This window comes from Phocoena phocoena, chromosome X (genome assembly GCF_963924675.1).
Source record: "Phocoena phocoena chromosome X, mPhoPho1.1, whole genome shotgun sequence".
NCBI lineage: Eukaryota > Metazoa > Chordata > Mammalia > Artiodactyla > Phocoenidae > Phocoena > Phocoena phocoena.
The window spans coordinates 127,090,413-127,114,236 of NC_089240.1; the positions used below are offsets into that span (position 1 = coordinate 127,090,413).

Sequence of the window (23,824 nt, forward strand, 5' to 3'; positions counted from 1 at the left end):
AAACGTAGTAAGGTAGATAGCTGGGGGGAAGCAGCCGCAAGGCACAGGGATATTAGCTCGGTGCTTTGGAACAGCCTGGAAGGGTGGGATGGGGAGAGTGGGAGGGAGGGAGACGCAAGAGGGAAGACATATGGGAACATATGTATATGTATAGCTGATTCACTTTGTTGTAAAGCAGAAACTAACACACCATTGTAAAGCAATTATACCCCAATAAAGATGTAAAAAAAAAAAAAAAAAAAAAAAAAAAAAAAAAAAAAAAAAAAGGTGAGGCCACAAGTATGGACTGATGGCACCCCAGGGAAGGCCAAAAACGCATGGCCAATACAAATCCCATTGAAAAGGGATGCTGGGACACCTAATCTAAAACAATACCCTCTGAGGCAAGAGGCCCAAAAGGAAATTCAGCCAATTCTCGAAAAGTTTTTGAAAATAGGACTGAATAAACCTTGTCCCCATATAACAGCCTTAACGTCCTGGTCAAAAAGCCAAACTCAGCAGGGTATTGCTTTGTCCAAGACTTGAGGGCTATTAATGATATAGTCCAAGATTTGCACCCCGTGGTACCTAATCCATACACTCTGCTTACAACTATTCTGGGAGAATACAGCTGGTTCTCAGTTTTGGACTTGAAGGATGCTTTTTTCTGCATTCCTATTGCAGAAGAATCACAGCAACTGTTTGCTTTTGAATGGACCCAGAAATACAGGTAGTCTAACAGTATTGTTGGACAGTCCTGTCTCAAGGATTTAAGAATTCCCCTACCTTGTTTGGGGAAATGTTGGCTAGGGACCTTAGAAACTTAATATTGGATGAAGGACTTATACTCCAATATGTGGACAATTTGCTTATAGCAGGCCCTACATATGATAAGTGTCTATAAAATACCATTAGAACCCTAAACTATTTGGCCAATTGTGGATATAAGGTCTCCCAGAAAAAAGCCCAAATATGTAAGCAACAAGTCACGTATCTGGCCTTTGTCCTTTCCCAAGGACAGTGGGGTCTTTTGACTAATAGAAAATGGGAAATTGCAGGCTTGGGAACACTCAAGACTTGCAGACAACTGAGGGGGTTTCTGGGAACGGCAGGGTTCTGTCAGGTTTGGATCCCAAACTATGGGCTCATAGTAAAGCCCCTCTGTGAGGCTTTAAAGGGACATGATTTTGAGCCCCTTACTTGGACTACAGGATGCCAAACAGCCTTTGAAACAATAAAAACAAAGTCAGTCTCAGCCCTGGCTTTGGAACAACCAGACTTAAAGAAACCTTTCAAATTGTATGTCCATGAGAGATAAGGCATAAGTCTTGGGGTGTTAATTCAAACTCCAGGGAATAGCCCTCAACCTATTGTCTGCTTCTCAAGACAGGCTAGAACAGACTGTTAAGGGATGACCCCTCTGACTTCGAGCTGTAGCAGCTACTTGTGACATATTTCAGGAAGCTGAGAAGTTTACCCTGGGGCAACCCACCACTGTGTATGTTCCTCACCATGTCCTTTCTTTACTGGAGCAGAAAGGGGGCTATTGGCTGACTTCGGGGAGAATGGGAAAGTCCAAGCCATTCTCCTGGACAATCCCAACGTAAGACTTCAGGTCACTTCAGCCCTAAATCCAGCCACATTTCTCCCGATTGATGTTGCACAATCCCCAGAGCACGACTGCCTACCAATCATCAAGCTAGTGTATTCTAGCAGACCTTGGCTGAACCAGATATGAAATTGTTCACCGATGGAAGCAGCTTCATGGACCAAGGTAGGTGATGCACTAGGCATGTGATGGTAACCCTTGAAAGGATTGTTGAAGCAAAAGCCCTGCCCCCAGGGAGGTCAGCTGGGAAGGCAGAAATCATTGCTCTGACAAGAGCCCTGCTCCTCGCTAAAGGGAAGCAAGTAAATATATACACAGACTCTCACTATGCATTCTCTGTGGTGCATGCCCACGGGGTGAACTGGAAAGAAAGGGGGCTTCTCACTTCAAACAATAAAGACATAAAACATGCTTCTGAAATCCTGTCACTATCAGAAGCAGTCCATAAGCCCTCACAAGTGGCTGTAATGCACTGCCCAGGCCACCAGAAGGGTGAGACTCATATAATAAAGGGCAGTCAGTTAGCTGACCAAGCTGCAAAGAAAGCAGCAAAGGAATGGGGTTAACAATCCATGATATGGTCACTTCTCCCACAGATCGACTTGTCAAAATACCAGTCAGTGTATTCAGGAAAGGAGAAGGAGAGAGCCAAAGAATGGGGATTCACTCTTGATCACACCTCACTTGGCTAGAAATGTAAAGTACAAGGAATTGTTTTGATTCCTGAGGCCCTCTTGGACACCGTGCTGCAGCAATCATTCCCCATTGTTTTCAAATAGTCTGTATATCTATCTAGCTATATGTCCATAATTTTTAGTTCAAACTTTATAATTAATAGCTGTAGGAAGGTATATCCAAATGATTTAGTCTGCTGTTACCACCTTACCACAGATTCAAAGATATATAATGGGGCCTAACCTACAAAGGGCCGTCCAGCAAGTCACTCAAAATTGCATGATTTATGCTAAAAATAACACAAAACTGCTGTCACACTTCCCCAGATGGGGACTCAGCACAGAGGAACCTACCCCACCGAGTACTGGCAAATAGACTTTACTCAAATGCCTTGAGCCACAGGAAATTTCAGGTACCTGCTAGTATTTATGGACACTTTTTCAGGATGGGTGGAGGCATATTGCCCCAGGACAGAAAAAGCCTCCAAAGTGGTTAGAGTCCTCCTTAAGGACATTATCCCCTGATCTGGAGTGCCTAACTCCCTTCAAAGTGATAATGGGCCTGCTTTTGTCTCTAGCATAACCCAACAAGTGGCTAAAGCACTGCAAATGAATTGGAAGATACATTCATCCTGGAGACTACAATCAACAGGAAAAACCGAGAGAATGAATTATACATTAAAAAGGAGCATTGCTAAAATATGTCAAGAGACTAATTTAACTTGGGATAAGGCCTTGCCAGTTGCCCTGCTATGGATCAGAGTGGCTCCCAGAAGCAGGCTTAAATTAAGACCCTTTGAAATATTGTATGGTAGGCCGTTCCAGGTGTCTGCCCAGGTGGGAGAATCTATAAATGCTCTGAAAGATCCAGCAGTTGCCAATTATGTTAAAGCTCTGGGCACTATACTAACCTCTGTTCATGAGTTTGTTGCCAGCAGGTGTGCCCATACAACTGAGGTAACGTTACATCCTTTCCAGCCCAGAAATTGAGTCCTCCTTAAAACCTGGAGGGAACAAGGGACTGAGCACCAGCTGACCGCAAGGTGGACAGGACCACATGTGGTATTACTTATCACACACTCATCTGTCAAGTTAGCTGGAGTAAAGCCATGGATTCATCACACTCGGGTTAAAGCAGCACCACTGTCATAAGAAAATGACCCAACTCCTGACAGGCCTAGAGAGCAATGGGTTTGTGAACCCTTAGAAGACTTAAGATTGCTCTTCAAAAAGAGTAAGTATTGGGTTTCCCTTGTGGCGCAGTGGTTGAGAATCCGCCTGCCAATACTGGGGACGCGGGTTCATGCCCCGGTCCGGGAGGATCCCACTGTGCCGCGGAGCGGCTGGGCCCGTGAGCCGTGGCCACTGAGCCTGCGCGTCCGTAGCCTGTGCTCCGCAACGGGAGAGGCCACAACGGTGAGAGGCCCGCGTACCGCAAAAAAAAAAAAAAAAAAAAAGTAAGTATTGAGATTAAAATTCCATTGTAGAAGGAATTTCATCAGGTTCAAATGGTTGTAGATAAAAAGAATTGTATTGCTTACTAACATTTTTAAGGAATATTCTCGACCCAGAGCTGATCAATTCCATTTCACAATCACCCCCTCATCTCCCCTGTTCAGTGGGAAGTAGCCAGAAAAATCGTCACCCCTTTTCCCACAAGATTGTGGAATGGACATTGACAGTGGGGAATTGTAATAGTGGTGGGGCAGGCGTGAGCTATAGCAGCCCCGCTCAGCCATTGGTCAGTGTTGCAGTGGGCCCCTCCCCCAGGTGAGCAACTGTCAATGAGCGACCCGTCAGTGGTCCTGCTCAGTCATTGGTCAGCACTACAGTGGACCCCTCCCCCTCCCCCTCTTCTGTATAAAAGGAACCTCCAGAAGCAACCAACCCAGCCAGCACCTTGGCTTCGGACTTCTAGCCTCCAGAACTAGGAGACATAAATCTCTGTTGTTTTAAGCCATTCAGTTTATGGTACTTTGATATGGCAAACCTAGGGTTCCCTATAATGCTCTACACCTATATATTCCATTACCCATTAGATATCACCACTTGGGGATCTAATAGGTATTTTGACCTAACATGTCCAAATCTTAGCTCTTACTGTCTCCATTTCCTAACCCCTCCAAACTATCCCTTCCAACAGATTTTCCTATCTCAGTAAATGGTAGCTCTCAGGAGCACAAATCAAAATTCTTCAAAATCTTTAACATCATCGACCGCTCCCTCTCCCTCCCTCCTGCATGTTTCCATGTGTGCATACACAAATGCAGACACGGGCGCAGATACATTGACAGTTCTTCAAAATATATTTATAATTTGAGCATTTCTCACCACTTCCGCTGTTACCACTTTGGACTAAGCTACCATCATCTCTTACTTAGAGTACTGTAATAGCTTCCTAACGTGCCTTGCCTCTGTACTTGTCCCCTTCAATGCATTCTTAGCATACCAGCCAAAATGAGTCTATTATAATAAAAGTCAGATTCAGTCTTTCTTTTGCTTAAGGCTCCCCAATAGTTTCCCATCTCTCAAAGAGTAAAAGGCAAATTTCCCCAAAGAGTCTCCAAAGGTCCATGCAATCTGATTGCTCTACTACCTTCCTTGTTAGAGCTTCTTATTTTTCACCTCTCTCTATCTCTCTCTCTCTCTGCCCCCATTTGGTTTCAGTATGTCTCCCAAATGAGTCAATTTCCCACTTTCCTACCTCACCCACTCCCTTGTACCTAAGCCTAGGAATCACCATCTGGTTAGCCAAAGCTCAATATACAATCCATATTGTGTGTGTATTCACATTCTAGCTTGTTTATGTGAACATGAAAAATACAAGTAGGCTTAGTTTTAATTTAGCAAAGAACTATCATACAAAATTATAGAATTTCTTCATTACAACATTGGGATTGCTTTTTTTTCTCTCTGCCGCTTTTTCAATCCTTTTATTTCTTTGTTCCCCACCCCCTCCCCCTCTCTCCTTCTCCCCCTCTCTCCTATCTGTGTACATTTCAACTGCTTTCTTTCCCTGTCCTTCTGTTCACTCTTTTTCTCAGCTGAGGAGGCACTGAAGATTTATTTTTAACAATAGTTGGACTTTGATTAGCTTGGGGAATTTCCTCCCCTTCCACATATTAGTCTCACACCCCTGAATTCCTTCCTGTCTATTAATACTATATCTGATCATGTAAAATATTTAATATTTATGAATATTTATTATATATTTTATATAAGTTATATCCTGTAGATCTGAAAGGAAAGCAAGTGGACTTTTCAAGAGCTTATCAAATTAGCCATTGTTTTAAATAACTGAATATATTTTCTTAAGCCTCTCCTTTTCTATCCTTCTTTCCTTCAATTTCTATCTTGTTGTTTATCTTCCAAAGAAGCAAAGAGAGTGATTTAAGATCAGCAAGGTAGTGGAATAGGACAGCCCCAGCTCTAGTACCCTGTCACAAAAATATGGTTTAGCAGCTACCCACGGAAGAGAACACCTTTGTGAAAATCCCAGATCTAAGAAGTAAAGCTGAAGCAGCACCCATCTGGGGCATGAAAACCAAGAAAAGTGACATTAGAAGGATAACAGAAGTGGTATCAATTTGTCGCCTTCTTCCTTCCCCCAGGCCAGCTCAGTGCAGCACCTAGAGGGTACCTCTGAGTCTATGGTTTCTCCAGTGGGGAAATGAGAACCCAAGGCAGATATCCAGGTTTCCTGGGCATTCCTCTGGAGGCCCACTTCTGCTTTGCCTCATGGGGAACGCTCTGGGAATTGGCAGGGCCAGATAATTTGGGGTCAGCTAGCACAAAGGAATATGGCATACCTTATAGCCAACATTGTGCGAATCTTGGAGGTGGTATCAGGTCCCCTGCCAGCATCATCGCCTGATCAAAAGTACAGTCAGCAGTCTAAATTCAACTGCAAAAGAACCCAACCTCTGAGAGCAGCCCACAGCTCTGGCATACAGAGGAGTAGATACAAAAGCCCCGCCCAACAGCGGAGCTCAAGCCAACTGCAGAACTCCAGCAGAGCCCTCTTCCAGTGGCAGTGAGCCACGCAAAAGGGCCACGTCCTTTGGTGGCTGTTGCCTCACTGCACCAAAATAGTGACCTCAGGGGTCAACTGCTGCTCTGGCTAAGCAGTCATGGGGCTTTGGCGCCCCCCACCCCGCCGCCGCCCACAGAATGGCATCTGTAGGTGGGTCAAAACACACCCGCCACGCTGCTCTTATTTTCTGATTTGTCTTCACTTACCTATGTTCCAAGTCTAAACAAATAATATACACAATGACAGTAATGAGAGTTTTTCTAATAAATGGTCAAATTTCTAGGAAAGATGCAAAAATAAGATCAGGCTCCTCTTAGAAAATTAATGTAAATATTGCAAATAAGGGAAAATGGAGTCAGTGCTGAAGTAAGGAACAGTGTGAAGAACCAGCCACCAATTTAGAGAAATTTCATTTATTTAACACATGTTTGAATCTGGAGCAAAGAGCAGGAGCTCTCTGCTTAGAACTACTTCATGCTGAGGACTGACAGCTTTCAGAGAGAAAACCACTCATACAAAACAGAACACCCACAGATTGTGGGATTTTCTCTGGCCCAACTTCCCATTAGTATGTTGGACCCCACATAGAGGAGCATACCAGAATTCAGAAAGGAATGCCCATAATTTATAGTCACATGAAAACAATATACATTTATGGGAGGTAATATTTATATGGTTTCTAAACCAAAGGGTGTCAAATAATATACAGCAAAAAGTCCACCTCCTTCAAACCATTTCATTTCTCCTTCCTTTAACTACAATTAACAGCTTCTTGTGTATATTCTAGAAATACTATTCCTATACTAATATATATCCTTATAGTCTTTGGTGGTTTTATATTTGCTGTTTTCACTCAACAGTATATCCTGCAGATATTCCCATTGAACTTCCTCATTCCTTCTTACACCTGCATAGTTTACTGATATACACTGTATCATGTTTACAAAACTAATTTGCTATTATAATCTAATATATGCAATAACCCTACTTTCAAATAAGGTCACATTCTGAGGCACTAGGGGGCAGGATTTCAACATATCTTTTGGGGAGACATAATTCAATCCATAACATCTGCATTGCCAAGAGTGAAGGGAAACTGGCATGCTCATACACTGATAATGAGAGTGTGAATTGTTTCACCTTTTAGAATGGCAATTTGTCAATATGTATTTAAAAATTTTTTAATGTGTCTACTTTCTGAAAGAGCAATCTCAATATTTGTTTTTATCCTAGGCAGGTAATTACATAGGAACAAAATGCTATATGGAAAAAGAAGGTCTTTGCAGTGTTCTTTATAGCATTAAAACGGAAAATAATCATAGGTAATTGGTTAAATGGATTATGATCCAGTAAGATGAAGATATTATTGAGTTTCACAATGAAATGCTATGCTTCCCACTGATAGCAACACTTATTGTTGTCAAGAAGGCTGGCTGTGGCCTCAGATGATGGCCTTTTAATTTTCTTTTTAAATTTAGAGTAAAACTAAAACAGGTAATAATTAATATATGCCCATTCTAATTGTTAAAATATTATTACTAACTACTTAGAACTAACAACAAAAAACAAATGTTGGTGAGGATGTGTGGAAATGGAAACCCTCATGTACTCTTGGTGGGAATGTATACTGGTGCAACTACTATGGAAAACAGTATGGAGTTTCCTTAAAAAATTAAAAATGGGGGACTTCCCTGGTGGTCCAGTGGCTAAGACTCCATGCTCCCAATTCAGGGGGCCTGGTTTCAATCCCTGGTCAGGGAACTAGATCCCACATGTCAAAACTAAGAGTTTGTGGGCTTCCCTTATGGCGCAGTGGTTGAGAGTCCGCCTGCCGATGCAGGGGACACGGGTTTGTGCCCCAGTCCAGGAAGATCCCACATGCCGTGGAGCAGCTGGGCCCATGAGCCATGGCCGCTGGGCCTGCGCGTCCAGAGCCTGTGTTCCGCAATGGGAGAGGCCACAGCAGTGAGAGGCCTGTGTACTGCAAAAAAAACTCAAAAACAAACAAACAAGAAAACTAAGAGTTCACATGCTGCAACTAAAAGATCCTGCATGCCACAACTAAGACCTGGTGCAGCCAAATAAACAAATAAATAGATAAATAAATATTTTTTAAAAAATAAAAATGGAACTACTATATGATCCAGCAATTCCACTTATGGGTATTTATCTGAAGAAAATGAGAACACTGGCTTAAAAAGATATATACACCTCCATCTTCACTGCAGCATTATTTACAATAGCCAAGACATGGAAACAACCAAAGTGTCTCTCCATGGATGAATGGATAAAGAATATGTGATATATATAGATACAATGGAATATTATTCAACCATAAAAAGAAAGAATTTTTGCCATTTGCAACAACATGGATGGACCTTGGGGACATTATGCTAAGTGAAATAAGTCAGACAGAGCAAGACAAATATTGTATCTCACTTACATGTGGAATCTAAAAAACAAAACAAAATGAACAAAAAACCAAGCTCATAGATACAAAGAATAGATTACTGGTTGCCAGAAGCCAAGGGTAGGTGTTAGGTGAAATGGGTGAAAGGAATCAGAAGGTACAAACTTCCAGCTGTAAAGTAAATAAGTCCTTGGGGTGTTATGTACAACATGGTAACTATAGTTAGAATACTATACTACACATTTGAAAGCTGTTAAGAGTAGATCTTAAAAGTTTTCATCACAAGAAAAAAATTCTATAACTATGTATAGTGATGGACGTTAACTAGACTTCCCGTGGTGATCATTTCATAATACATAAAAATATTGAATCATAATGTTGTACACCTGAAACTAATGTCAATTATATCTGAATAAAAATATATCACTGGGCTTCCCTGGTGGCACAGTGGTTGAGAATCTGCCTGCTAATGCAGGGGACACAGGTTCGAGCCCTGGTCTGGGAGGATCCCACATGCTGCGGAGCAACTAGGCCCGTGAGCCACAACTACTGAGCCTGCGCGTCTGGAGCCTGCGCTCCGCAACAAGCGAGGCCGTGATAGTGAGAGGCCCGTGCACCGCGATGAAGAGTGGCCCCCACTTGCCGCAACTAGAGAAAGCCCTCACACAGAAACGAAGACCCAACACAACACAGCAAAAATTAATTAATTAATTAATAATAAAAATATATCACTAGCTTGTGTGTACATTTTATTTGGATCCTGTACACTTAGTAACAAGAAAACATGCTTACAATATAAAACTACATAAAAAGCAGCTTATAAAACAGTATCAATATTATGGCCCCATTTATATAAAAACATATTTATATTAAAAGTGCAAAGAGAACCTTCTTAAAGGTTACACACCAAAATGTATAATAATCAGTTAATGCACGAAATTCTTCTAAAAAGTTTTTTTCTAGATGGTGGAATTAAAGAATATTTTAATTTACATTTTTTGTTCCTCTGATATTTCTAATTTTTCTATCATGAATGTGTGATAAAGACTAAACAAACAGTGGCTTAACCAAATGAAATGGGGCTGCTTGAATCGCTAATGATGGGTCTCAAAAGTTGATACCAGGTGAGCAGTGCTAAGGAGGGATGGGGAAGTCAGGAGAGTGAACAGATGCTATAGCCCCAGGAATTCTCTCCCTTCTACGGAGTGGACCTCCAGGGCCCCTGGGTTACCCTTGGTCTCTAGGGGTCCGCCCTGCTGTGCTGGGATGCACAGAGCCTTTATCAGGAGCCTGGGTACTCTTTGCCTACAGGCTGGGGTGGGAGGGAGGGGAGGGTCTGATCTCAGATGGGAGGTCATTTGCAGCAGCAGCGGCACCCCACAGCAGGAGGTGGCTTCTGCTCAAAAATGCAAGGGTCACAATAGGACAGTAAAAATACACTTTGTACATGCAGGCACTAAAGGTCCTCCTCCCTCTACCTGCTTGGAGAGAGCAGAACTGGCCAGGTGGGCACTTTCCCCTCACCCCCACAGATCAGCTGACCTTCTCCAAGAGATCATGTTCTCACAAACCTCTGGCCTTTTGAAACTCTGTATTGCCATTCTCAAGAATAGCCTTTCCCCACACCAAGTTCCAAATCTCTAAATCCTGTTGTCCTTTAAATCCATTTCAAATGCTGCTTTTTTTTACATTCTAGCCCCTGGTCCTAGGATGGAGGGAGAACAGACCACAGACATACTGTAACACTATGAGAGGGAACAGCAGTGTCCAGCTAATGAAAAAAAGGACAAGAGTACCCTACTTAATTTATAATTGTGGATTCAGAGATCTTCCATGGAGACAAGTGTTGAAAGTTCCCACCCTTTCATGGCAAAAAGTATTGTAAGATATGTGGGCCCCTAAGATGTACTCCATTTTGTCAAATACCCTAAAGTTAGTTGGGATTCAGGGTGCGTCCTTCCTCAGGCCCCTACAACTGGTCAGTTTCCAAATAGATAGGACTTAAGGCTACAGAACAAGCCTCTAAATACCATTTATCAATATCCAAGGAAGAGCCATTGAGAGGACCTGGCAATGTTTGCCAGACACACTTGTTTCTGAAATAGGTGATTCACTTAAGAAAATAATTCCATGGCTCATTCCTGGACCTCCTGGCTGTGTTCTGGACTCTCCTGGGGTTATTACATTGCCACCTCTGTATTGGCGGAGTTAAGCAAATATCTTCATGAAAACTTTAGGGTCAAAGTTTAGCTCTCCCACTATCATGGCTTCCCTCTGCTTTCTCTTCTACCACAGTCCAGCCCTAATGACCTCGACCTAACTCACGAAGAGACAGCAGGGCATCATGGTTAAAAGCATGATCTTGGAAGCCAATCTGCCTGGGTTCAGATCTTGGCTCTGACATTACATAACTGTGACATGGAACAAATTACTAAACATCTGTATGCCTCAGTTTCCTTAAGATAATAGTACCTACCTCACAAGACTGTTTTATTAACATAAGTTATTATAAGCACTTAAAACAGTGACTGGTATGTGGTACAGGTTACAAAAATGCTTGCTAAATAAAATAAATAAATACCTGTACTAGACCGGATTATTTCTGTCCCAACAACATGGCCCAGCAGGTCATATTGATTCAGTCGAGAGCCATCCTGTGCCACTTCCACAGATTTGTTCTTCCCAAGAGTCCAAGAGTAAACTACTTCGGCTGTTGTATAGGCATCTAAGGCAGAAAAAAGTCAAGAAGGAGAAGTGAAGGGAAAGGAAAATGATTATCTTTGATACTAAACTTGCATGAGATTGAAATACAACTTCCATCCCAAAAGAGTTTTATGTATGTGGTATATCTTCAACTGAAGTACATTTATCCATGCATGTATTAAGTACTTGTTGAACAATTACTAACAGTTTATGCTGGACACACAGAAATAAACCCAAAGTGGTCACTTGCTTCAATGACTCACAGTCTTCTGGACTGCCAATAAATTGTTAAACTTTTCCTTCTCTTGGAGGATAGAGAGTAGGGGCAAGGGGAGGAATGGTTAAAATATTACCTAATGCAGATGTCACAAATTCAAATGCCCACAGGAGCTAGAGAGGTATCTTAAATGACCAAATCAGGCTAGTTGTAGGAAAAATAAACTGCTAGAAATGTAATATAATTTTCTTTAACTAATTATGGGGTGAACATATGAAATAATGTAAAATATCATACTGGGGATATTTTAAATTAAAAATGAAAAATTAAAAAAGCAATAATTAATGATTACAATTTTATTTTGAAATGTATTACCACTTTAATTTTGCAAACCAGAAACCTGCCACCATTTCTTCTGCATCAGGGTATTAATGTCAGGTCTTGTATTTGGAATTCCAATGTCGAGTACAGAATTTAGTACAGATTAATTTTAACAGGGGTGTGGGTAAGGAAACGGTGAGGGAATGAGGAGTAAGGTTATTTAGTTTTAGTTAGTATCTTTAAAGAATAGAGTTGCTTTCTTTCCAGACACAGATTAACTCTTTGCACAGTGGGTTTTATATTTGGGGTGAGCACTTTGCCCTAACTCAGATATCTAGGCTCATAGGGAAGCTGACAACCATACTGCTCATACTGCTCCTCTTCATTCATTTTTGAGCTGTTTATTGTTCAAGTCATTGGGAGGTCTCCAGCTCATGGTGGCAGCTATTATGTCCATAATATGCTCTACTTAAACCTTTTACCACAAAGCAAATAATTGCTAGTCAATCTACCAATGAACAAACATAAATTCTGTATCCCTACAAAACTTTGCAATGCTGGATATGTATTTCATAAAAGTCTGACATTAACACTTACATATATTAATTGTGATCTGCTTATGTTACATTTTTTAGGATTTTTTTCAATATATTCAAGCAAACCATTTTCTGATTTGCTTATAATGGACAACATGCCCAAAAGTTGTTCATTCACATCAAAATTCTCATTGAAATTATGAGAAAATACACATAACTATCATAAGTGACAAAAGAAAATGCCGCAGGAAATCTAACTTTTAAACATAATATGCCCTGTATATGGTCTCAGTCATTTCTTCAACTCACTGACAAAAATACTTCTGGTTCAATGTATAATTTCTACTGCAATTAAAGACATTTTTATAAATCTTGTGTCTATAAAATATTTTGATGCCTGTGAAGGTATATTGCTTAATTAATGCATAACTGCTTTTCCCAGCAGCAACACTTAATGTATATATTCAAATACAAAACCTGTTGAACTTTCAGTCTATTTAATAAAATTAAGATTTTCATTGTACATCTTCTTTAATATATCAATTATGGTTCTTATAATGGATTGCATAATGTTGATATCTGAAGTTTTATTTTTCAACAAAAGCATACTGTGTATGCATAGAAACAGTGTATAAATAGTCTTCATTTTTATTAGGAAATGCAAACTTGCCATCTTTTTTGAAATAGTCCTTTCAGTCTATCTTTAATTTATTTATTTTAAATTTTTACAGCTATGGGTACAAGAACTATGTCACTTTCCTCTTAATTCAACTAGAAACTCTTAAATCTATCAATTAAGTGAGTTGATTAATGGCAACTGACATTAGACCTTGTTTTCAGGGAGAGAGCAGAAAGTGCCCACATACAAGGGACAGCCACTGCTCAGCCCCAGCTGTTTGTGGCCATGTGGGGATTTGAGTCCAATGTTGTCCAATCTTCTGATTTCATAAAATAATAAACAAATCTGGAATTTTGTATGACACCTCCCAAATTTCAAATCTTGGAGGATAATTTTGAAGGTTATTAACACTGTATAGATCAAATAAATGACATCTGCAAACCACCAACATGTAACCTCTTGTCTAGAGGTTTTCCCCTATGGATGGCTGTGGTCTTGTGATTCAGTTTTGGAAACAAAGCATCCTCTGCTGCCTATGGGGTATCTAGGGCTCCCAACTAAAATTGAGATCTTTAAACTACGATCACCAAGAAGAAAGGGATATCATCTCCTCAGGACTCTTCTCACACACTTACCTAAAACTTATACTAAGACTATTAAGTGAGGACTATCACAAGGCTATTAATAAAATGTGATTTCACAAGGTCCTTGTCCTCTCATTTTCCCCAGTGCCTTCTAACCTTAATATATATGTTTGGGTTCTACTATGCCTAAACATATAATTACCTGTATATGTCTTCTTTTATTTATTTTTATTTTTTATTCTTTTATACAGCAGGCTCTTATTAGTCATCAATTTTATACACATCAGTGTATACATGTCAATCCCAATCACCCAATTCATCACACCACCATCCCCACCCCCCGGCAGCTTTCCCCCCATGGTGTCCATACATTTGTTCTCTACATCTGTGTCTCAAAGTTTGCCATGAAAACCGGTTCATCTGTACCATAGTTATAGGTTCCGCATACATGCGTTAATATACAATATTTGTTTTTCTCTTTCTGACTTACTTCACGCTGTATGACAATCTCTAGATCCATCCACGTCTCAACAAATGACCCAATTTCATTCCCTTTTATGGCTGAGTAATACTCCATTGTATATATGTACCACATCTTCTTTATCCATTCGTCTGTTGATGGGCATTTAGGTTACTTCCATGACCTGGCTATTGTAAATAGTGCTGCAATGAACATTGGGGTGCATGGTCTTTTGGAATTATGGTTTTCTCTGGGTATATACCCGGTAGTGGGATTGCTGGATCATATGGTAATTCTATTTTTAGTTTATTAAGAACCTCCATACTGTTCTCCATAGTGGTTGTATCAATTTACATCCCAACCAACAGTGCAAGAGGATTCCCTTTTCTCCGCACCCTCTCCACCATTTGTTGTTTGTAGATTTTCTGATGATGCCCATTATAACTGGTGTGAGGTGATACCTCATTGTAGATTTGATTTGCATTTCTCTAATAATTAGTGATGTTGAGCAGCTTTTCATGTGCTTCTTGGCCATCTGTATGTCTTCTTTGGAGAAATGTCTATTTAGGTTTTCTGCCCATTTTTGTATTGGGCTGTTTGTTTCTTTAATATTGAGCTGCAGGAGCTGTTTATATATTTTGGAGATTAATCTTTTGTCAGTTGCTTCATTTGCAAATATTTTCTCCCATTCTGAGGGTTGTCTTTTCATCTTATTTATGGTTTCCTTTGCTGTGCAGAAACTTTTAAGTTTCATTAGGTCCTATTTGTTTATTTTTATTTCCACTACTCTAGGAGGTGGATCAAAAAAGATTTTGTGATTTATGTCAAAGAGTGTTCTTCCTGTGTTTTCCTCTAAGAGTTTTATAGTGTTCGGTCTTACATTTAAGTCTCTAATCCATTTTGAGTTTACTTTTGTGTATGGTTTTAGGGAGTGTACTAATTTAATTCTTTTACATGTAGCTGTCCAGTTTTCCCAGCACCACTTATTGAAGAGACTGTCTTTTCTCCATTGCATATCCTTGCCTCCTTTGTCATAGATTAGTTGACCATAGGTGCGTGGGTTTACCTCTGGGCTTCCTATCTTGTTCCATTGATCTATGTTTCTGTTTTTGTGCCAGTACCATACTGTCTTGATTACTGTAGCTTTGCAGTATAGTCTGAAGTCAGGGAGTCTGATTCCTCCAGCTCCGTTTTTTTCCCTCAAGACTTCTTTGGCTATTTGGGGTCTTTTGTGTCTCCATATAAATTTTAAGACTTTTTCTTCTAGTTCCATAAAAAATGCCATTGGCAATTTGATAGGGATTGCATTGAATCTGTAGATTGCTTTGGGTAGTATAGTCATTTCCACAATATTGATTCTTCCAATCCAAGAACATGGTATATCTCTCCATCTGTTGGTATAATCTTTAATTTCTTTCATCAGTGTCTTATAGTTTTCTGCATACAGGCCTTTTGTCTCCCTAGGTAGGTTTATTCCTAGATATTTTATTCTTTTTGTTGCAATGGTAAATGGGAGTGTGTCCTTAATTTCTCTTTCAGAGTTTTCATCATTAGTGTATAGGAATGCAAGAGAGTTCTGTGCATTAATTTTATATCCTGCAACTTACCAAATTCATTTATTAGCTCTAGTAGTTTTCTGGTGGCATTTTTAGGATTCTCTATGTATAGTATCATGTCATCTGCAAACAGTGACAGTTTTACTTCTTCTTTTCCAATTTGGATTCCTTTTATTTCTTTTTCTTCTCTGATTGCCATGGCTAGGACTTCCAAAACTATGTTGAATAATACTGTTGAGAGTGGACATCCTTGTCTTGTTCCTGATCTTAGAGGAAATGCTTTCAGTTTTTCACCATTGAGAATGATGTTTGCTGTGGGTTTGTCATATATGGCCTTTATTATGTTGAGGTAGGTTCCCTCTATGCCCACTTTCTGGAGGGTTTTTATCTTAAATGGGTGTTGAATTTTTTAAAAAACTTTTCCTGCATCTATTGAGATGATCATATGGTTTTTATTCTTCAGTTTGTTAATATGGTGTATCACATTGATTGATTTACATATATTGAAGAATCCTTGCATCCCTCGGATAAATCCTACTTGATCATGTATGATCCTTTTAATGTGTTGTTGGATTCTGTTTGCTAGTATGTTGTTCAGGATTTTTGCATCTATATTCATCAGTGATATTGCTCTGTAATTTTCTTTTTTTGTAGTATCTTTGTCTGGTATTGGTATCAGGGTGATGGTGGCCTCATAGAATGAGTTTGGGAGTGTTCCTTCCTCTGCAATTTTTTGAAAGAGTTTGAGAAGGATGGGTGTTAGCTCTTCTCTAAATGTTTGATAGAATTCACCTGTGAAGCCATCTGGTCCTGGACTTTTGCTTGTTGGAAGATTTTTAATCACAGTTTCAATTTCATTACATGTGATTCGTCTGTTCATATTTTCTATTTCTTCCTGGTTCAGTCTTGGAATGTTATACCTTTCTAAGAATTTTTCCATTTCTGCCAGGTTGTCCATTTTAGTGGCATACAGTTGCTTGTAGTAGTCCCTTAGGATGCTTTGTATTTCTGCGGTGTCTGTTGTAACTTCTCCTTTTTTCATTTCTAATTTTATTGATTTGAGTCCTCTCCCTCTTTTTCTTGATGAGTCTGGCTAATGGTTTATCAATTTTGTTTATCTTCTCAAAGAACCAGCTTTTAGTTTTATTGATATTTGCTACTGTTTTCTTTGTTTGTATTTCATTTATTTCTGCTCTGATCTTTATGATTTCTTTCCTTCTGCTAATTTTGGGTTTTGTTTGTTCTTCTTTCTCTAGTTCTTTTAGGTGTAAGGTGAGATTGTTTATTTGAGATTTGTCTTGTTTCTTGAGGTAGGCTTGTATAGCTATAAACTTCCCTTTTGGATTGTCATGTTTTCATTGTCATTTGTCTCTAGGTATTTTTTGATTTCCTCTTTGAGTTCTTCAGTGTTCTCTTGGTTATTTAGTAACGTATTGTTTAGCTTCCATGTGTTTGTGTTTTTTACGTTTTTTTCCCTGTACTTCATTTCTAATCTCATAGTGTTGTGGTCAGAAAAGATGCTTGATATGTTTTCAATTTTCTTCAATTTACTGAGGCTTGATTTGTGACACAAGATGTGATCTATCCTGGAGAATGTTCCATGCGCACTTGAGAAGAAAGTGTCATCTGCTGATTTGGGGTGGAATGTCCTATAAATATCAATTAAATCTATCTGGTCTATCATGTCATTTAAAGCTTCTGTTTCCTTATTTATTTTCATTTTGGTTGATCTGTCCATTGGCGTAAGTCAGGTGTTAAAGTCCCCCACTATTATTGTGTTACTGTTGATTTCCTCTTTTACAGCTGTTAGCATTTGCCTTAACTATTGAGGTGCTCCTATGTTGGGTGCATATATATTTATAATTGTTATATCTTCTTCTTGGATTGATCTCTTGATCATTATGTAGTGCCCTTCCTTGTCTCTTGCAACATACTTTATTTTAAAGTCTATTTTATCTGATATGAGTATTGCTACTACAGCTTTCTTTTGATTTCCATTTGCATAGAATATCTTTTTCCATCCCCTCACTTTCAGTCTGTATGTGTCCCTAGGTCTGAAGTGGCTCTCTTGTAGACAGCATATTTATGGGTCTTGGTTTTGTTTCCATTCAGCAAGCCTGTGTCTTTTCATTGGAGCATTTAATCCATTCACGTTTAAGGTAATTATCAATATGTATATTCCTATGACCATTTTCTTAATTTGGGGGGGTTTGTTTTTGTAGGTCCTTTTCTTCCCTTATGTTTCCCACTTAGAGACATTCCTTTAGCATTTGTGGTAGAGCTGGTTTGGTGGTGCTGAATTTTCTTAGCTTTTGCTTGTCTGTAAAGCTTTTGATTTCTCCATTGAATCTGAATGAGATCCTTGCTGGCTAGAGTAATCTTGGTTGTAGGTTCTTCCCTTTCATCACTTTAAGTATATCATGCCACTCCCTTCTGGCTTATAGAGTTTCTGCTGAGAAATCAGCTGTTAAACTTATGGGAATTCCCTTGTATGTTATTTGTCGTTTTACCCTGGCTGCTTTCAATAATTTTTATTTTTGCCAGTTTGATTACTATGTGTCTCAGTGTGTTTCTCCTTGGGTTTATCCTGTATGGGACTCGCTGCATTTCCTAGACTTGGGTGGCTATTTCCTTTCCCATGTTAGGGAAATTTTCGACTATAATCTCTTCAAATTTTTTCTCAGGTCCTTTCTCTCTCTCTTCTCCTTCTGTTACCCCTATAATGCGAATATTGTTATGTTTAATGTTGTCCCAGAGGTCTCTTAGGCTGTCTTCATTTGTTTTCATTCTTTTGTCTTTATTCTGTTCTGCAGCAGTGAATTCCACCATTCTGTCTTCCAGGTCACTTATCTGTTCTTCTGCCTCAGTTATTCTGCTATTGATTCATTCTAGTGTAGTTTTCATTTCAGTTATTGTATTGTTCATCTCTGTTTGTTTGTTCTTTAATTCTTCTAGGTCTTTGTTAAACATTTCTTGCATCTTCTCGATCTTTTCCTCCGTTCATTTTTTGAGGTCCTGGATCATCTTCACTATCATTATTCTGAATTCTTTTTCTGGAAGGTTGCCTATCTCCACTTCATTTAGTTGTTTTTCTGGGATTTTATCTTGTTCCTTCATCTGTTATGTAGCCCTCTGCCTTTTCATTTTCTCTATCTTTCTGTGAATATGGTTTTTGTTCCACAGGCTGCAGGATTGTAGTTCTTCTTGTTTCTGTATATGTCTTCTTATCTTTGCCATTCAAGTGGTTGTAACTCCCTATGGTTAAAGGACAAAGCAGTGTTCTGCCCAATATACCCAAGAGTTTGACAATGGAAATTAGAACAGGTCCTTCTGTGAAGGGGTAGGTGATGGAAGATATTATCCACCCCCAGGAAAGAAAAGGAATTTCTTGCTGAACCTCTTAACTTAAACTGAGTACCTTGAGCATACAATCCTGAATATTAGCCCTAAGAATCCTAGCATGTTCTAATACAGATGTGACAATAAATTGTGCAGCTACCAGTTCCTTAGAAACTTCACTGGGCCCAGAGTGGCAACTTGTTTTATGCAAAAAGCAATGGTTTCATTTCTTTGATAATAATCAAAAGGAGGAAAAAGGATTTTCTTCTCATTTGTTGGAGGTCAAATCAGGAAAGGCAAAAACTATTAAAGGAAGAGAAGGAAGAGGGAGAAATATATTCAAAAAACAAATTGAAAACTACTTGATTGTCTGCTCACAGCCTGACCCCATATTTGTAAAAAAGGTTAATAAGGCACAGTGAGCACCACCTGTATGCCCACAATCTATTGATGGAGACAGACATTGCACAATAGTTATAGCACAAGCCTAAACGTTAGATGTATGTACACTAATGAAACAAAAACAAGTGTTAAGTGAAACCAGAAGGAGGCTCTATTGATTCTGCTTAGAGTGTAGTGTTAGGGAAGGATTCATAAACTGGGTGATACTCAGAAGATGAGGTCACATTTAGTAGGTGATAGAAGGACTTTCCTAGCCATAGAACAACACAGCAAAGGCAAAAATCCATATGAGAGCATGGAGTGTTAAGGGAATTAATGGTATCCCTGGACTTACAGGCTAAAAGGAAGCTGAGGTTATATTATAAAATAGCTTAATTGCCCACACCAAGAAATGAGGGTTTTATGGCCTTAAATGACACATTAGACCCATTGGACTTAATAGATATTTAAAGGACATTCTATCCAAAAACATCCGAATATACATTCTTTTCTGTGCACATGGAAGTTCTCCAGGATAGATCACATTCTGGCCACAAAGCAAGTCTCAATAAATTTAAGAAGATCGATATTATATCAAGCATCTTTTCTGACCACAAAATATGAAACTAGAAATCAATTATAGGAAGAAAAATGGAGAAAACACAAACATGTAGATGCTAAACATCGTGCTACTAAAAAACCAATGGGCTAACGAAAAAAATCAGAGAGGAAATCAGAAAATACCTTGAAACAAATGAAATGAAAGCACAACATTCAAAAAGCTATGGGATGCAGCAAATGCAGTTCTGAGAGGGAAGTTTATGGCAATACAAGCTTATGTCAGGAAACAAGAAAAATCTCAAATAAACAACCTAACCTACCATCTAAAGGAATTAGAAAAAGAAGAACAAAGAAAGTCCAGAGTCAGCAGAAGGAAGGAAATTATAAAGATTGGGGGGAAAAAAATGAAGTAGAGATCAAAAAGAAAAACCACCCACAACAATAGAAAAGATCAATGAAACCAAGAGCTGGGTTTTTGAAAAGATAAATAAAATTGACAAGACTTTAAGCTATGCTTATTAAGAAAAACAAGAGAGAGGATGCAAATAAACAAAATAAGAAATGAAAGAGGAGAAATTACAATGAATATTACAGAGATACAAAAAATCATAAGAGAATACTATGAATATATGCCAACAAATTGGACAACCTAGAAGAAATGGATAAATTCCTAGAAACATACACTCTTCCACAATGGAGTCAGAAAGAACTAGACAATCTGAACAGACTGATCACTAGTAGTGAAATTGAGTTAGTAATCAAAAAACTCCCAAAAAACAAAAGTCCAGGACTAGACAGCTTCACAGAGGAATTCTACTAAGTATACAAAGAAGAATTAATACCTATCCTTCTCAAACTATTCCAGAACATTGAAGAGGAGGGAACATCCCCAAATTCATTCTATGAGGCCATTATTACCATGATACCCAACCAAAGACAATACAAGAAAAGAAAATTACAGGCCAATATCTCTGATGAATATAGATGCACAAATCCTCAAGAAAATACTAGCAAACCAAATCCAACAATATATAAAAAGAATTATATACCATGATCAAGTGGAAATTATTCTAGGATCCAATAGTGGTTCAATATCCACAAATCAATCAGCATGGTATACCACATTAACAAAAGGAAAGACAAAAACCACATGATCATCTCAATAGATGCAGAAAAAGCATTTTACAAAATTCAACATCCATTTATAATAAAAACTCTCCAGAAAGTGGGCATAGAGGGAACATATCGCAAAATAATAAAGGCCAACTATGACAAACCCACAGCTAACATTGTGTTTTCAATGATGAAAAGCTGAAAGCTTTTCCTCTAAAATCAGGAACAAGACAAGAATGCCCACGCTTGCCATTTCTGTTTAACATAGTAATGGAAGTCCTAGCCACAGCAATAAAACAAGAAAAAAAAAGGCATCCATATTAGAAGGAAAGAGGTAAAACAGTCACTCTTTGCAGATGACATGACACTATACATAGAAAATGCTAAAGTCTCCACCAAAAAACTGTTAGAATTAATAAATTACTTCAGTAAAGTTGTAGGATTCAAGATTAATATACAGAAATCTGTTGCTGTTCTATACACTAATAATAAACTATCAGAAAAAGGAAACAAGAAAACAATCCCATTTACAATTGTATTAGAAAGAATAAAATAAGAAGGGATAAATTTAACCAAGGAAGCGAAGGACCTATATTCTGAAAACTGTAAGTCATTGATGAAGGAAATGGAAGATGATATAAACAAATGGAAAGATATCCCATGTTTACAGATTGGAAGAATTAAAATAGTTAAATTGTTTAATATTGTTAAAATGTCCATACTACTCAAAGCAATCCACAGATTTAATACAACCCCTATCAAAATATCCATGACATTGTTCACAGAACTAGCAAAAATAATCCTAAAATTTGTATGGGAGTGCAAAAGACCCCAAAGAGCCAAAGCAATCTTGAGGAAAAAGAACAAAGCTGGAAGTCATGATCCCTGACTTCAGACTGTATCACAAAGCTACAGTAATCAAAACAGTATGGTACTGGCACAAAAACAGAAATATAGATCAATAGAACAGGATAGAAAGCCCAGAAATAAACCCACATACTTATGGCCAATTAAACTATGACAAAGGAGGCAAGAATATACAATGGAGAAAAGACAGCCTCTTCAATAAATGTTGCTGGGAAAACAGCTACCTACAGGTCAAAGAATGAAATTCAAACACTCCCTCATACCATATACAAAAATAAACTCAAAATGGATTAAAGACCTAAACGTAAGACCGGAAACCATAAAATTCCTAGAAGAAAACATAGGCAGAGCACTCTTTGACATAAGTGTTAGTATATTTTTGGATTGTCCCTTTAAGCAAAGGAAACAAAAGGATAAGTAAACAAATGGGACCTAACTAAACTTAAAAGCTTTTGTGCAGCAAAGGAAACCATCAGCAAAACAAAAAGACAACCTACTGAATGGGAGAAAATATTTGCAAATGATACATCCAATAAGGGGTTAATATCCAAAATATATAAACAGTTCATATAACTCAATATCAAAAACAACCCAAAAAACTTGATTAAAAAAGAGGGAGAAGACCTGAACAGACATTTTCCCAAAGACATACAGATGGTCAACAGTCACATGAAAAGATGCTCAATATTCCTAACCATCATGGAAATGCAAATCAAAACCACAATGAGATATCACCTCACATGTATTATAATGGCTGTCATCAAAAAGACCACAAATAACAAACTTGGCAAGGATATGGAGAAAAGGGAAACCTAGTACACTAGTACAATGTTAGTGGGAATGTAAGTTGGTGCAGCCACTATGGAAAACAGTATGGAGGTTCCTCAAAAAACTAAAAATAGAACTACCATATGATCTAGAAATTCTACTCCTGGGTGTATATATGCATAAAATGAAAATATTAATTTGCAAAGATTATCTGCACCCCAAGGTTCAAAGCAGCATTATTTGCAATAGCCAAGATATGGAAGAAAGCTAAGTGTCCATCAACAGATGAATGGATAAAGACAATATATTGTGTGTGTTTGTGTGCGTGTGTGTGGAGGGGTAAAATGGGATGTTACTCAACCATAAAAAAAATGAAGTTTTGATATTTGCAACAGCAACATGGATGGACTTGAAGGGTATTACGCTCAGTGAAATAAGTCAGACAAGGAAAGACACATACTGTATGTTATCACTTATATACAGAATCTAAATATTACAACAAACTAATGAACATAAGAAAACAGAAACAGACTCCCAGATATAGAGAACAAACTAGTTCTTACCAGTGGGAAGGGGATTTGCGGGAGGGCAAGATTGGGGTAGGGGATTAAGAGACACAAACTATATTATGTATAAAATAAGTAAAATACAGGGATATACTGTACAGCACAAGGAATATAGCCAATAATTTATAATAACTTTAAATGAAGTATAATGTATTAAAATATTGAATCACTATGTTGTACACCTGAAACTAATATAATATTTTAAATTAACTATACTTAAATTTTTAAAAATGAAGTAAGGGTTTTAGTCCATAGGCTATAAGTTCTTGTGGACATGCCTGAAATAGGGAGATGATATGGCCAGATATATAATTTGGAAAGATTGCTCAACCTGCAGAATGGATGCCTGGTTAGAAAGAGTGAAGCTAAAGCCAAGACAGAAGTTAAAAGGCCATCACAATGTTTGGTGTGAATGACATTTAGGACACAATACAGAGTATTAGACAGTGGGATGAATTAAGTGGAATAGGGAGGAGACTTCAGTGGCAGAATATAACTGGTGGCTTTTCATGATGGTTAAGAAAGAAA

General features: G+C 38.5%; 1 protein-coding gene across 2 annotated transcripts in view; it reads right to left on the reverse strand.

Moving 5' to 3' along the window:
• The window catches only part of GABRA3 (gamma-aminobutyric acid type A receptor subunit alpha3), a 282,373-nt gene that overhangs the window by 32,781 nt on the left and 225,768 nt on the right, over window positions 1–23,824 (reverse strand). For both annotated transcript variants that reach the window (XM_065901349.1, XM_065901350.1), the window contains one exon: window positions 11,287–11,430. In XM_065901349.1, coding sequence (XP_065757421.1) covers window positions 11,287–11,430 — 144 coding nt within the window. The remainder of the gene's footprint in view (window positions 1–11,286; window positions 11,431–23,824) is intronic.